Source organism: Micropterus salmoides, unplaced genomic scaffold (genome assembly GCF_014851395.1).
Source record: "Micropterus salmoides isolate LMB-PRFRI ecotype aquatic unplaced genomic scaffold, ASM1485139v1 Ms_hic_scaffold_10, whole genome shotgun sequence".
NCBI classification, from domain to species: domain Eukaryota; kingdom Metazoa; phylum Chordata; class Actinopteri; order Centrarchiformes; family Centrarchidae; genus Micropterus; species Micropterus salmoides.
The window spans coordinates 29670913-29686877 of record NW_024040041.1 but is presented as its reverse complement, the minus strand read 5'-3'; the positions used below and the strand labels follow the sequence as shown (position 1 = coordinate 29686877).

Here is a 15965-nt window from a genome sequence, read left to right as displayed (position 1 = left end):
GCTTTTCTAATAAGTGCTGCTTCTCAAAGCAATGAATAATGTTTATCTATTCATTTATTGACATCTGCACTATTTACCATAAAAGCATATGATTTTTAGAAAGAATAGGAACTGTATGACACTGTTCACTTGCTGTTAACTCAAATCTAGTGTAAGATATTTTCTAGTGTTGTTATCACTGAAATCCTGGCATAGATTGCCTTACAGTAGTGCTTCCCAGAACAGTACATAATATCTCTCTCTGATTATTTACCATAATTTCAACTTCTTAGTGTTGACATTTTGTTTTAAATGTTTTCTTATGATTATTAAAATCTGGGCAATGCTTTGCTAACACGTGTTGCTGCCCGGAGCAGTATTTTTTAATCTCTCTCTATCCATTACTTTGTCTGACTAGTAGAGCTTCATAAGGTCTTAGGAGTGTATATATATTCATATATGCATAACCAAGTCTAGTGTCACAGGATCTAAAACAATTTATGGCGCAAGAGAGAAAAAAAAAGTGATTGAAAACACTCGCCTATGAACCCAGTCAGTGTAAAGATACATAAAAAGGATCATGGCCTGAATTGCAATGACAACATGAAGTCACTCCTGTGTGACACTTCGAGCGAGTCAGCGAGTCTTTCCGTCTCAGTGAGTGTGTTTCTGTATTGTATTTATGTCTGTGACACTGTCTGTATCCATGTCTGTGAAAATGTGCTACACTGCTGTTGACCCTGTTATATCCTTAGGAAACCCGGCAATTGCAGACAAATACAGACCTTTGAGTCAGCCCAAAAGCATCTAACCTACATCCATATTCCAGCTCTGCAGCCTGTCAAGGCGTTATGGGCCCTGAATTAGCCTCCCATTACAGCAAGGCTCCAGCTCCCCCTAAAGTTAACCATAACTGACCATTTGGCGTGGCTTCATTATAAAGCCATGCATGTAAAATCAAGTCATGGTCCTCGGCAGTCACATCCAATTTCAAGATACAATCCCCAACCTCCCAGAATCTCCATCTTTCTCTCTTACTTAAGTTCAACCTTCTCCTTGTTTCATAAAATATGATCTGATTAAAATAGATTACACACCTTGTTAGCAGAGCGTTTCATATTTGATACAGTGGTGCTTTAAGACGGGCAACCTCCTTCATGATTCAAAGCGATTGTGGCCTTGTTCTCTGGCCTATTTGTTTAATAAGCTCTTCTACATCAGTGGGCCTTTTAAGTGAACACACTCCCCTGCAGCAAAGGCAAAGATCAATACCCACACCTGTAAAAAAAAAAATTAAAAAAAATAAACAGGAATCACGGCCAAGGATTTTTTCTCCTTCTAAGGAATCAGAGGCAAGATAATCAGTAACAATCCCGCTGTATGAGGGGAAATCCAACACAGGAAGCAGCTTTTATGTGCAGACCTGTAGGAAGAGCTACAGGTCAGCTGTGAAATATGCAGCACCGATTAGTCCACTGCAGCTTAAACTAAAGCTTTTCCAATGTCTCGATCATGAGAGACTACACTATGCAAATGGGATATTATAAACAGAAAGAAGAAAGGCAGAGTCGTTGAGGGTAAATGAATCATTATAATCCTCACCTCATCTGCTGACTGATGGAAGACTTCTTGTGTAATAGCTGATGGGGGGACCTTCTAGTGTATTGAGGGAGCTCAGATGTGGGAATAATACTGGGTCATATCGCCTTAAAATTAAAATAATACTCCCCCATTTAGCGTGAACAAAGTCCATGTAAGAGGGTAAAATGTAATACTGTGCTTGAGGAATGTAATTATCATTTAGCGAGTCCGTGAGCTGTGTTTGACAGGGCCTGAACTGCGTGGAAAACTCATTTTCATTTTTCTTATTATATCATGATTATATAAACATTCTTAACCAGTGGCCACAGCAGCAGCAAATTATTGCAAATTAGCCCCATATTGCCAGTTTTTAGTGGAGGCAAATGAACAAGCACTAGAATTCCAGTGTTTATTTCATAAATCAGCCAAATGCTGCACCTGTTGAGAATGTAAATAGCTGAGGCTATTTGATTAAACTCTTACATCAAAACATTTGAACAGCTCTCTCTCTCTTTTTTGGTTGTTTATTCTCCTGTTTTCTTTTCGGTGTTAAGTCCGTTTTCTCCTCCTACATCCGCTCCAAGTGGAGTTGCAATGGTCGGTGACGAGGGAGACATAACACCCACCATCTATACTTGGGGGCACGGGAGGTCCATCATTACCAAGCCACAGTGGTGATCACGGCAATAATATAGAACTATAACCGAGCAATTAGACTAATGGAAAACGTCCCCATTTCTCCCGGTGTGCTGCAGCTAGATGCACCGCTTGCCCCGCGGGCCCCCCCTGGAGATGAGGCTGGAGATGCGAAGTGGAGAGGAGGTAATGGCGGAGGCCTATTGATCCTCACTGCCACCTGCTATATGGCTCCATAGAGGATGGGCAGGGAGGCTGAGGACTCCATCTGGGGAGAGATCATGTCGGCTCTTGGGCTCTCAGGCATATGGATAAGAGTCTTTCTCTAGTCTTCCGCTACTTAACCGGCACACATTAGCACAATATGGCCGGATAGGGGAGAGTAAGGCGTGCATACATACAGGCTATATTACAGTAAGGGCACATCCACAGCGAGACGGCGTGAAGTCATTTTCTTAAACTCTGGAGCGTTTGGCTTCTCGTGTGAGACCAGGTGAGAACAGGACCGCTCAAATAACCATACTGAAAATGTGAATTTCACTTCCAAATGAACCATGCGTGGGAGTGGATATGAAATTCAAAATATCTACAGAAAGCAATTGCAAAACCAGAATGTCCTTCTAAGAAAAATGGTTCCATCAGTTGTTATGCCATACGCCCAAAAACAACCAATATTTACCTTTAACTGACAAAGACCTCTAGACGCTGTGTGTATTATGACCTTTGGCTGTTCAGAGCATGATGGTGGATTTAAAGAAAGACTTAATACCAAGCTGAAAAGCAGCTTTTCACTGCCCTGCCTGGCTGTAGGTTTCAAGTGTGTTGCACCTCTAGTGCACCACATACTATCTGCTGGGTGTACTGACATACCCTGAAGTACACGTCTGCATCACTGCAGCATGTCAAGATGTTTAACCACTGGAGGTCAGCAAAAATAATACGCTTAAGTATGGGAGATAACTGTTCGCTTCATGTTTACTACTAACAGTAAACAAGTTTCTTTATATCATCTTGCCCATAATACTTTCTAAACCCAAACCACGGCCTTTCCCTAACCCTAATTCAGCCATTTGTGTGGCTAAACATAACTAAACATTAACCATAGTGGTTATAGATCAGAAAAAAGCTAATCAGTTTCATTTTGTAATAGTTTTTATGTCCTGCCAATAGGAGCATTGTATCAACAGTTACATGAGTAATTTTAAAAGGCAATAAAAAAATACACAACTTGCTGGGCTGTCACTAGTTTTTTTTTCCCCCAAACTCCACCATTGGAAACTTGAAAAACTGAAATTTTCATAGTCGATGCACTAAAATTGATTGTTGAGTAAAGAAAGTATGCCATACAGTTGCAGATCATGCTTTATCTTTCATCTATATCTATTTTTTTACAGTTATTAAAAGATTTTGGAGTCTTGAGAAGCAGGGAGTTAGAAAAATACAACATATAAGCAAGCTGAATAGATTCTCAACTAGATATTTTCTGAAATCTCATAGCAAATTGAACATTTTGATTCCAAGCTTGTGTTCGGGAAGTGCATTCAGAAGTTAAATAAACTTTTCCACCATGGCTAAGTCCAATGAAAGCAAACCTGAAGTAGGCGTGGTTTTAACTTAAGACACAGACAACACACAGGAACTACAGTGAACAATGCCAGGACATGAGGGGCTAAATTTTTTTGGGTTTTAAGAGACTGACCTGCCCAGCTGGGGGTCTCCATGTACAGGTAAAGCCGGTCGGGCTGAAGCTGGGTCACTCGACTCGCTGCTGTTGCCACAGGTGCTGAAGGGAAAAAATAAAGCTCCTGTTAAAATACAACCTACAGAAGAAAGAGGTCAAGTGTGTGTGTTTATGAATTAGTTCATTATGCAGCTGATGAAAGCTGATTTCATTGTTTCATTGTATAAATTACGAAGCCTTGTCACAGATTAATCTGCCCAACTGCATATAAAGTAGATATCAATGTGTAAAGTCTGACCACCAACATAATACTGCTTGCTCATTAATACAACTGCTACATTAACCATCAAATAACATTTAATGTATATCATAATGTAACACAGTGAAGTGGCAATGTGTGACATAATGGTAAACAAATACATCTTGCTGATAGTACTGTGAATAGCAGAATTTGTAGCAGTATTTTTATTTGTGGAATTTCAACTTTTGCTTAAAGCGATAGTTCAACATAACTTTCATTTGCATTCTTTCCGAGAGTTATATGAGAAGATCAATATCAATCTCATAAGGCACGATGAGGTTAGCCTAGCTTAGCATAAAGGCTGAACGCTTTGGGAACAGCAAGCCTGGCTCTGTCTAAGGTCAATAAAATGCACCAATACTAATAAACGTGATCTATTTCTTGATAAACAACAGATTATCCATTCTTTTTTGTTTTGGCCTCTGTATGCGGACAATGGCAACAGATGTCTCTGAATTTAGTGATGGAAAAAGTAATGATGGTAGGGCTTCTTGTAATTACATTTGGTACCTGTACACCAGGTTTTATTTCATGTTCAACAAATTTAAAGAGGGGTTCTCACATGTATCTAATAACATTATCTGACAGTGATTTAGAGACTAAATGGGTGCAAGATGTGTCTAAATGCGCATCCGTGTCACTGTCTACAAGCATTTAATCTCGTGAGTGAACATTAAAAGCCACATATACAGTGTGTCTGTTACCCAGCTCATACATACAGCAACTATATGTAAGTGTTACAGCATGTTTATGCCTCAGTGTGTGACTGTTCTCATACAGCGGGTTGTTTTCTGCTGACTTGTGTATCTTCACAGGCCTCAGGTTGGCTGTTGCCCAGAAGCCCAGCCGGTGAACCGCGGAGAAAGCGCATTGATTTCATCCCAGCAGAAATCCCTTCTCCTGGTACCCGCCTCCCTACCCCGCCCTGCACCTGATTAAGCATTTGCAGGGAGCCATGCCAACACAATTTGTCATTTATCAAAAGTAATTAAAAGCAATTTCTTTTCTCTTGTTGATTGGGAATTGACTAATTGTTGAGTCTGTGAAAACGGGGGAATTAATAAAACAGGGAAGGATGAATTTTACATAAACTCGGAGGAAAACATAAACGCTGTAAAACGAGGGCCAGACATCTGGCTCTGTGATTTCTCTCAACATGATTATGACTGCAAAACTGAAACAGTTGTTTAGTGCATTCTGATATACAGCCCATAGGCAGTAAATAATATATTAGAAACAGCATATTGACTAGCCGACTTAAAAGGGTGTTTTCACTTCATGTTGTGTGAACACAAGAGTGGGAGGAAAATACAAACACTGGTTGGTTACTTGTTAACAGGAAATGAAAAACACTGCTCCCACTTGTGCCAAAAGAGATATTTGAGCCGGTAAATACCAACGTCTCAGTCTGAGTGGAAAAACAACAAGATAGAAGGTACAGTGAGAGAGAAGAGCTGGAACCAGTAGAGGTTACAGTACGTCTATCCAATGAAACCAAGCAATACCATTTCAACATTATCGGTAACAACCTCTGAATGCACCATTACCTTCTATAAGGGCAGAATGAAATGTCAGAATTGATTCGAGAGGGGAGGGTTGAGATATAAGTGGGCAGCTACGGTGGCCATTTTGTTTCAGCGGCCCTTTATTTGGTGTCCCTGGATCATTAGCAGACGGCAAAAAAGAGCTGGAAGAACATGAAGGAGGTGTGGGTGGCCATCACGCGTGTCTCCGGTGACAGCATGTGAAATGAAAACAAAACAACAAAAAAACAAACACACACACACACAAACAGAAAAAAGGCAAAAATCAAAGAAAAAAAAAAAAAAGAGGCATGCGGAAACGCCAGAGGAGTCGTTTAAATTTCCCACCACTTTGTAAATAACTTTAGCTGCACAAATACCTGGCTTTGCTCTGAGCGGATAAAAAAATTTCTAGCCAACAATTTATTCTCTGCCAACAAATGGAGCCGTTGCTTCAATGAGACGATTTGAATATCCCTTTGAAGGCTGCAGATGGACAAGCAATACTATCATTGCCTGGGAACACAAAAATAATTGGGCAACAGTGGGAGAAGCCTACATTCACGTCTCTGCTGAGACAGAGCCCTGCTTGGAATATCTAATTAAGCCTCTCACTCTCCTGCCTTTTGTTTACATTCCCATTCATCATAAAAAACTCAATTACTTATGTTCCCTAACATGTATAGTTATTAATGTTCTAATTATGCTTCTCCCCTCTAATCTTTTGCCTTGCAATTTTGGTGATATATGTCTGAACAACACGGCGAGTCCCCTGGAAGTGAAAGCTGAATTAGGAATCCATGTGCAATAACACTCCTTCTCCTGGGAGCCATCTGACGAAGAGAGAAAGCTTGTCATAGTTTGTCTATACATGAGGATTTATGTCAGCTCAGTGAGCATGTGTTATTATATACTGTCTTTGTTCGACATGCATTTCGAAGCAGAAAGTTGACTAATCAGCTCTCTCTAGCAACACAGCAGATGTAGCTGGGGAAGCTGACAAGAACACACTCACATACAAAAAAAAAATAAAATAAATAAAATGGCCAAAAAACAAAGCAAACTACCTCTGGCCAGCTCTTCTTATTCTTCTTGTGAAAGGCTATAGGTATGACAGCTTTAGAGGTATGAAATAATGTCGGAGAGAGCCTTGAGGAGCCCCTGCAGAGAGGCTGAGAGGGTCCTGTACTGCCTCAAGCAATGAGTGTTCTTCAAGGCTTTTCCTCAGAGCACTTTTACAAGAGCACAAATTAGGTGTAAGGAATGCCTGTGTCGGCGGGCGCACCCAGCCAGCACACAGAGAAAAGAGGGGGGAAAAATGGAAAAAGGGCCAGAAACTTGGATGACAGTGAAGAAACGGAGGGCGTCATAAAGTGCGGAAAATAAGCTCTCACTTTCAAACGTTTACGGCGGCTCAAATATCTGATGATACCTCTCATAGCTTTTAATCTTTAATGTGAAAAATTAATCATCCCATTCATTATTTTAATAGCTGTCATTTTTCTCTCCCCAAAGTGATGATTTATAACCATTAAGCCCTGCGTAGGCTTGTGTGAGAGGGATTTATCGTAATGTTTGCACCAGGTAGCCTCCAACCATATTTCATTACTCTGACAAGCCATTAAAATGCCCTGGTGATTAAACAACAGCTCTGAGGTCAGTGTGTATGGCTGTTTCTTTACCCATGCAGGAGTGCAGCAGCGCAGTCATGCAGGCGGGGACCCGTAGCCTAACAAAGCCCTTTTCCCCCCCGGTTCCCTCCAGACTGGTGATCGTAGCTATAGATCTCTATCTGTTGTGCTGTGCGAGGGCGACAGCGGCGGATGAGAATAATGTACATGCACAGAAGCTACAATGAAATAAAGTTAAGAATGGGGCTATTATGGCTTTTTCCTCAGAGATTTGACACCGTGATAACTGTGCAGTTAGAGGAAAAACTCTAGCCTCAGATACTCTTATATCCATCCATCTGTGGTCTTCAGTATGTTCCAGGAGTTATTTTGTGATCGTGTATTGCCATTGGTCTACCCACTTGTCTGTTCTACTTTTATTTCAGTTATTGATTTCCTACTGATCCTAACAGGCAGGGGGATGTTGAGAACATCTGGAGGTAGTGGGGCAGTCCCATCACTGGCTGACTGAGACCCACCTCTACTTCTTGGCTGTTCAAATAATGAGCAGAAATCTGTTACTAAAAAAATGCCTGTACAGTGCTCCAAACCGCACATTTCATTTTAAATGCAGTTAGATCTTTGTCAGTACAATGTTTCAATTTCAATATTTTTTAAATGCCAGATCAGTGTATTTTATCTACATGGAGTCCCATCAATGACTACAAGGACACCCATTGCTAAAAACAGCTGTCTCAACCCAGTACTAACATACTAAATCTATGGCTTTGAGCATGCAGTGCATTCAAACAAAGTGACAAAATTCAAAAATGCCACATTTTATAAGTAGGCACAGATGTCCTACAATGCACAACTGAAAAAATGTGGATGGTGATGAGGCACCAGTGTTTGTACTGTATAGTGGGGGGAAGCCAGAGTAAGGAGTTGGTTGGCGTGGATGGAGGGTCAGAGTCCGGACTTTGAACCAGGAGTCCGGGGTTTGTGTCCTGTGTGAATCAAAAAGTCAACATTAAATATTTTTATTGAAGTTAAGTGAGTTACGTAAAATGTGCAAGTTACGCAAGTGACATAGGTAGTTATTTTAACCCAAACCATGATCTTTTCCTAACCTTAACCAAGTAGTTTTTGTGCCTAAACCCAACCAAGTAGTTTTTGTGCCTAAACCTAACCAAATTACACAATAATGTACGTGCTGATTATGGTGATGTTTCGAAATGCTAGCGTTTTATTTTGGACGTTGTTTATATTTATTGTTTACTGGACGTTGCATATTTGTTGTTGCTATGCATTGATAACTGGCCTTAAACGTCTAAAAGTGATGCTAAAGGGTACCCAGGGTGTTAAGCATCAATATGTGACAAGTCAGGAATGAGAATGTGTTGCTGCAATACACCCTGGTCAGTTTTTTTTCCCTCTTCCACCCTGGAAATCTTCCTGTATTGCTGTTCAAATCCAGTGAAACATGGCAGTTATTGAAAGAAGTCCTTACTGTTTCATTCTGAGGGACTGATACCAACACACGACATTACTCTTTGATGTTTTGGACAGTTGGAATGAGAAATATTTTTTTTAACCCATTTTTTGCAGGAAGGTGTCATTACTGCATTTGGCCAGTTATCTAACAGAATAAGGTTGATACAGGAAAAACAACAAACAAGGACGGCCAGAAAAACAAGGTACATTGTCAAACGCTGTTGTGATAGCAGTAAAAAAAAAACTGTTAAAGCTGGGTTTTTATGTATGTAGTTGGAATTTTGTGGGTTGAAATAGACAGATGTCGCTTGATAAGTAGCAGCAGAAACAGCAGCCTGCAACACAAAATGGATTCCTATTCAATCCCAGCGGAGGAAGCTGATTGAACAGCAGGCCGGGGAGCTGGGGGAGGATTTTACTCCCCTGCATGTATGTTCATGTCTAATGTCCTGAGTCCAATGGGCTGGATTGATCACCGATGCCACACTTGACAGTGACTGACAGTGCCTGTAATTGCTATGTTAGCTTTGGGAGAAGAGGAAACTACCATGCTGGGACCATGTGGATGAAACGTTTAGGCATTTCTCAATCACCTACAAGTCTGGCTCTGGATATTACATATAGTACACAATGGTCATGGTCTGCCTGAATGCCTGAGTGTTGTGAGCTACTTGATTAATGGATGTGATCAGTGCCATTTGTGGCATGATGGTGTCCTGAAAAAAAAAAAAACACCTGCTGTGATTCCCAATTGTAGTTCAAGCTCAAACCACAAGTCAGCACATGTAACTGTTATTCACCATTCATTCAAACTGTGTCTCACTCAACATCACCATCACACTTATCCAGCAGATTATCTCACATCTCAAAAGAGGAAAATAAAACAAAAGAGAAAAAAAGAAAGAAAGAAAGAAAGAAGTTGGATTCATTTAAATAAGTGACAAAGTGTCAGGCTGAACAGTAAAATGGCTACTACTTGTGGGTATTACACCTCAGTAAGTATTGACAGCTTGTATTGGGTGCATGGTCAAATTCTTGTTTACTATTCCTTCATCAGATATTTCCTGATCTAAAGCTTTTCTAAGGTAGGTAGGAAAAAAAGGACTGTTTTGGTACCAACAACTAAACTTATGTATGGTATTGGCACTAACATTGAACGTTTTAAAATGATACCCAGCCCTAATGGACAGGGGGGGTGGAAAAATTTGATTGTCTGCTTGAGTAAAAGTAGCAATGCTGCACTACTAAAATACTACATAATAAGTGTTGGTCTTGCTTACAAAATTTTGTATGAGAAAATTATTAATTTCTAAACTGTCAGATGACTGTATTGGAGTAAAAATATAAAGTAAAATGGAAATAATACCTCAAATTTGTACTTAAATACAGTGCAGAAGTAAATGCATTGAGTTACTTTCCATGACTGCCAGTGACGATGGGTTAAAGCATATTAAACAGCAGAAAGATATATTGGCAGAGAGATGGGATTTCAGCCTGTGCCAGATTCTAAAAACTCTGTGTTAACATTTACAGCTCCTGTTCCTGAGGGAGAGAAGTGATCATCAGTAACATCACTCTCATAGATTTGAAAGCCCAAAATGAAAATTGGGACATATACTGTAGGCCATGATTTCTACCATTTTATTCCTTCTCACCACTTATGCTTGGATCTTGTGGGGATGAATGTTAGAACATCCGGTTTGGCTGCTTCAGCTTGCTCCACCAATCCAACAGTTGTTACTGCAACGGAACAAAAGCTGCAGAGGGAAATTTGCATTCTAATGTGTCTAATGTCTCGTGTTTGTTGTGTCCCCGAAGAGAAGCACAAAAAGAATAGCGCTAATTTGTAATAGATATCAAAATTCCCAGCATTAAAAAGTTAATTACCTCTGCAAAAACAACAGTGATAAATGGGAGATAATACAATTTCTGCAGATGATTGTCATTTCCACCAACCAGAAAAATGATATTTAGTATCCAGCTGTACTTCTGCATGCAAGAGGAGGAGGAGGGGAAAGGTACTTGTAATTCAGAATATTTTTTTCTGCAACTTAGCAAGTTTTTCATCTATCAGCAAGGCACATTAAATCCCAGCTGGTCAGATGCTAGACTCCTGATGCTCAGCTTTAGACATGAAACAAACTACTGCTGAAATGAAAGCAGTTCTCAGAGCTGTGGAAATTCGACTCCTACATGAGTCTATTAAAAATACATGTTTAAATGAATTTTGGTGGTGATGACAAGTTTTACCATATTCTTCTTGAACTTTTAATGTACCCAGCCACGACTTCAAAGGGGAAATTAAATATTAAGGCTATTATCTAAGCTGTTCTCAATATTATCCAAGCTTAGGTTATTTATATAGTACAGTAATAATTACGGGATATAAGCCAGTTTTCATTTTTGAGCCAACATAATGATCAAGAAGTTGCTGGTTTATAGTTTTGTAACCTAAAATGAGTAACCTAATTTATATATTTGCTGCAGTAAACCCAACAAGATTATGGAGAGTTATTATAGCAGTCCTTAGTGGATATTGTAAATGTAAATAGATCATTTTTAATACATTGAATATGAGGAGCAGTTGAAATTTTGGCAGAGGCCAGCGCATACTCAACATAATTTTGTGCATCTGTATAAAAAAACAAACAATGAATTATTATCTTCTCAGATTGAGGAGAATCACAATAAATCTGGTGCTACCTAACCCGGCTCACCACTGTTTACCCACCGGTAAGACGGTAAATACTCTGGCTGACATTTGAGGGAGGTTAGTGTGCTCAGAGAGCGAAGTGGAAGTGGAGGCTCAGATGAATTTGTCTGACAAATGCTCCTGGAGTATGTGTTGTCGACTGTGCTTCGGCGAGGCCCTGGACTGGGATTTGAGTCTGACTGAAGCCAAGCAAAGCATGCCAGATCACTAATTGCACAATTTAAAACCAAAGTCCCTGGCAGCTTGTCATTTGAAATGGAGAGAAGAGCCATTGCTTAATCAGTGAGCTCAACATAGATCTGCGAGGCTCTCCACCGAGGAACCCCAGACGCACGTGGCTGAAGCTCAGTGTCAACAGCCAAAGCAAAGACAAAGTGATTGGCTGGCTGCTGTCACCGCTGTAAATGAAACGTTTGATGATCTGACGCATGCATGTGATTGGATGATTGAATCACTGTGCATCAAATGTTGGTACACTGACAATGATTTTATTTCCATTTAATTGTTCATATATGAGCAGTCAACTGTTGCTCACAGTTGGCGGTGATGAAGTTCACAGCAGCTATTTGATGGCTCTGAAAGGCATCCGACAACTGCCTGGTCATTATGCAAATTCAGCTGTAATTCATTTTTTTTTCCTCATTCATTTGGCACTTGACACTTTTGTTTAAAGTAACAAAGTCACTTTTTTATTTTTCTCCTATAGTAGATACCCACATCGGGAACAATCGTAGGTTCAGAATCATGCTCAGGGACACAACAACATATGGAGCGGACGAGCCATGAATTGAACCACTAGCCTTGTCATTAATGGCCAACACACTCTTGAGCTACAGTGGCCCCCACATGACATCAAACATCAAGTCCCTGAGATAGAATTTTCTATAGAATCATTCACTAAAATTGACAGATAAAATAAATTCAGACCCTTGCAGTCTACAAAACAAAACTGACTTCATATGCATATTCTAATTGTGCTCCATGTATTTTACATGACTTATCTCAAGGTTTTCCGAATGCATCACCGTGTTTATTTCCCTTGGTAATGTGGTTTTTATGAACAATTTACAAAATGTTTGGTTTCGTGTACAGACTGGGCTGAAAAAACCTCTTATCCAATGAATGTTTGAAGCAAGCTGCAACATCCAGTGACCTATTTAAAATAAACTCATGAGAGAATTCAGGCTCCTCTTGACTGGATCTCTTTATTACATGATAGTCCACACATTCCAAATCTCTACAAAATCTCTTAATCCTCTCGCTAACAGCCTGGTGAACTCTTCAAAAAACAGCCACAATAAGAAAGACAGCCTTTCAGTCTTCATAATATATAATAAAATATATATTTTACTGCTGGTACGACGTAACTCTACGGGGCATTAAATTCTCTATTTCCTGTTATAGCTATGTTACAGGTTCAGGCAATTTTCCACTGGCTATTGGGAGGAGCTGTAAACATTATTACTATTGAGGGCGGAATGTATTTTGGTGAGAACATTAGCAAAGAGGCAAGTTACTCATCGCCCCAGCGACATGAAACTGAAGTGGAGGGTTTTTTTGTGTTTTTTTTTTTTCTTTTTGGCTCAGGCCTAATGAGAGAACACACACACCATCAGGAAGATTCACAGAGAAAGGGGTGGAGCTGGGGACACACACTCACACAGATGCACAAAACAGGAAAAAAAAAAAATAAAGAAAAAGAATATAAAAAACACTGCCCTGAAGTCAATTCCACACTCAAGCAACATCCGTCTCTGATCTGGGAGCATTCTTGCAGCAGCGGCACAACAAGAGTGATGCAGCACTGAGGGCCATGAATTAAAAAGTCAATATGTAAAACCATAGAGGGATGCCATTTTGAAAAAGCGTTCCATCAATGGAAATCATATTAACATGATAAAGGGCAGATTGGGAGGCGAGGGCATTGATTCAGATGCCGCTCTGTGGCCCGCTATGTCCACCTCAAACATGTTAATGAATCGCGCAGCAAAAACAGAGGTAGGGTGGGTTGACAGAGGTCACATGAAGGGAGAGGAGTTGACTTTGAAGCAACAGGAGGTGGTTTGGGAGCAGGTCGGTGGCACCCTGGTGAGCTGCTCCTCTGGGTGTCACATCAGTCGGGTGTCTCAACATTACTTCTGGATTGTTTTTCTGAAGATGACGTTTCGGCGGGGGGATACGATAGGTGGCTGATTTGCAGAGATCTTTTTTCTTTGGTAAGTCGGGAGTGGATCTAATTAGAATGAAGCCTAGGAGAGAAAGATGAAGTACTAGAATGCCACCCAGAGACCAAGAGTGCGAGAGCAGAGAGAGCAGAGGATTCACCCCCTGTTGACCATGACTACAGACACATAGCCTGGGGGAGGGAGCATCCAAAGCTTCACACACACACACACACACACAGGGGGGGAGAGAGAGTGAAAGAGAGCGTGTGACATGAAAGCAACAAGGCAGCGCTGCGAGGCCAAACAGATGAATTACTTATCAAAGACGCGCACAGCAGACCGGCTATGAGGCTGCAACACACAGACAGCTGGGGCATTATCAATTCACCTTCAATTAGCTGTCCTTGGCACTGCCTGCCAACGGGACCTGGAGTATGAGTACATTCACAACGCATAAACTCATTCAACCAAAAAAAAAAAATATGCAGAGGATCTGGTTGATACTTTTGAGGAATTCAATTAAAACGCCGTCGAAATTAAAAATAAAAACACACAGACACAATTTCTATAGAAGGATGAAAGCAAGGGGATTATTTTCAATGCCATAGGAGGCAAAAGAGAAAGGGGGGGAAAGAAAAGAAAGAAAAGAAAAAGCGCTCTTTCCTTGGAGTCTGATGGCACAGCACCTTTGTTAAATATGAACTAATTAAGTGGAAAAATGAAAGTGTTTCATCTTCATTAGTATCAGACAATAGGACTATGAAACATAATTGAGAGTAGTTCCACTTTAATAGAATGAACAGAAGTCATTTGGTATTGAAATGTGCAGGGTGATTTAGCCAAAAGAAAGTGTATTATTAGATTTAATAGAATACCTACACATGATCAATGCTCAGAGCACAGGTGGTAGTTTGTCTCTGGTTCTTCAAATGATTAGGCCAACAGAATAATGGCCAGCCGGATTCACGTTGCTCCTGCATTGATTACAAGGAACAGCCCATTTTTCATGAAGTGGAGCCCCACACACCATTTATTAAGCATTTACATAACAACTGGCGGCCACCACGCAGACTGAATTTGCTGAAATCAAGACACAGTAGTGAGGCCTGCTGATGATGATGACAATGATGATGAGTTACACTAAAGGGCACAGACAACATGGCCAAAAGTATGTGGACATGTAAACATTAGTGATGTTGGCCACTGATGGACGATAAGGCCTGGCTCACAGAGGGCATTCCAGTTGATCCCAAAAGGTGTTGAATGCAAGGCCCATGTGTCAAAATCTAGTATCTAAATTAAAACAAAATTAAATTAATACACACAGCGAAAACTTGCAAACTGACAGATATGATGGTAATTCAGAGGCGACAGTGTACACTCAGTGCACCGAGGGTGGGAGATGGGTGGGGGTCCTGGTGAGTTGGGGGATCAACAGCAGATTTGTGCTGCAGGGTCATCCAACAGGTTAATCTGGCTATGGTAGGATGGGGTTGAAGTCATGTCCTCCATATAAAACTCAGAAAACCAGTTCTTAATGGACCCAGCTTTGTGCACAAGGGCATTGTTGTGTTGAAATCGGAAAGGGTCTTTCCCAAACCTGGAAAATCACAGCCCCAGACACCAGGTTGTCCTCAAACTTATGGCCATAGAGTGTACACCACAAGCACAGTAGAATACAAATACCACAAAAATTGTGAATAGTTTTACTCATGCAGCATGTGACCCCACCAAAGAAAGGCGCAGTGCACAAAAGCAACACGGTCATTTTTAAAAAACATGAGCGCATCACAGAGCTCGGCCATATTGAAATGGCTGTCTTGAGGAACAGTGGGTCTTTATCACTTCAAAGGCTGACATCCCTCCGGCGTCTCGGGGAAGCCGTGACTGGCACTCGTACAGACCTCTTTCTGCTGCATTTGTCCAATCTTAGAAAGCCCAGAGTCAGGAAACACAAGGTCTTTTCAAAGTTAGTCAACAGGCCTTTGAAGCGCAGCCAACGGAGTCAGCAACCCAGCGACAAGGTGCCGAGCCATTATCATTCAATAGACAGCCGGGATTTTGCATATTTAACAGGAAATTTCACTTTGCTTTTTTGACACGGGGCATTATGCATCCTCTGTACATAAAATCCATCAGCACCTTGCCAATTTTATTTGTGCTTTTCCCATTTCGCAGGGGAAATGTGTTTCTCTTGCAATGCACATTACATTCAAATTAAATTATGTGTTTGTTTGGACAAACAAATTGGACGACAAGTTCAAGGTAAACTGTTTTACTCA

At 40.7% G+C, this 15965-nt stretch overlaps 1 protein-coding gene across 5 annotated transcripts in view; it reads right to left on the bottom strand.

The window, feature by feature from the left end:
* LOC119894787 (RNA binding protein fox-1 homolog 3-like) overlaps positions 1 to 15965 on the bottom strand; it is a 366346-nt gene that overhangs the window by 174651 nt on the left and 175730 nt on the right. For all 5 annotated transcript variants that reach the window (XM_038707461.1, XM_038707502.1, XM_038707469.1 and 2 more), the window contains one exon: positions 3896 to 3979. In XM_038707461.1, coding sequence (XP_038563389.1) covers positions 3896 to 3979 — 84 coding nt within the window. The remainder of the gene's footprint in view (positions 1 to 3895; positions 3980 to 15965) is intronic.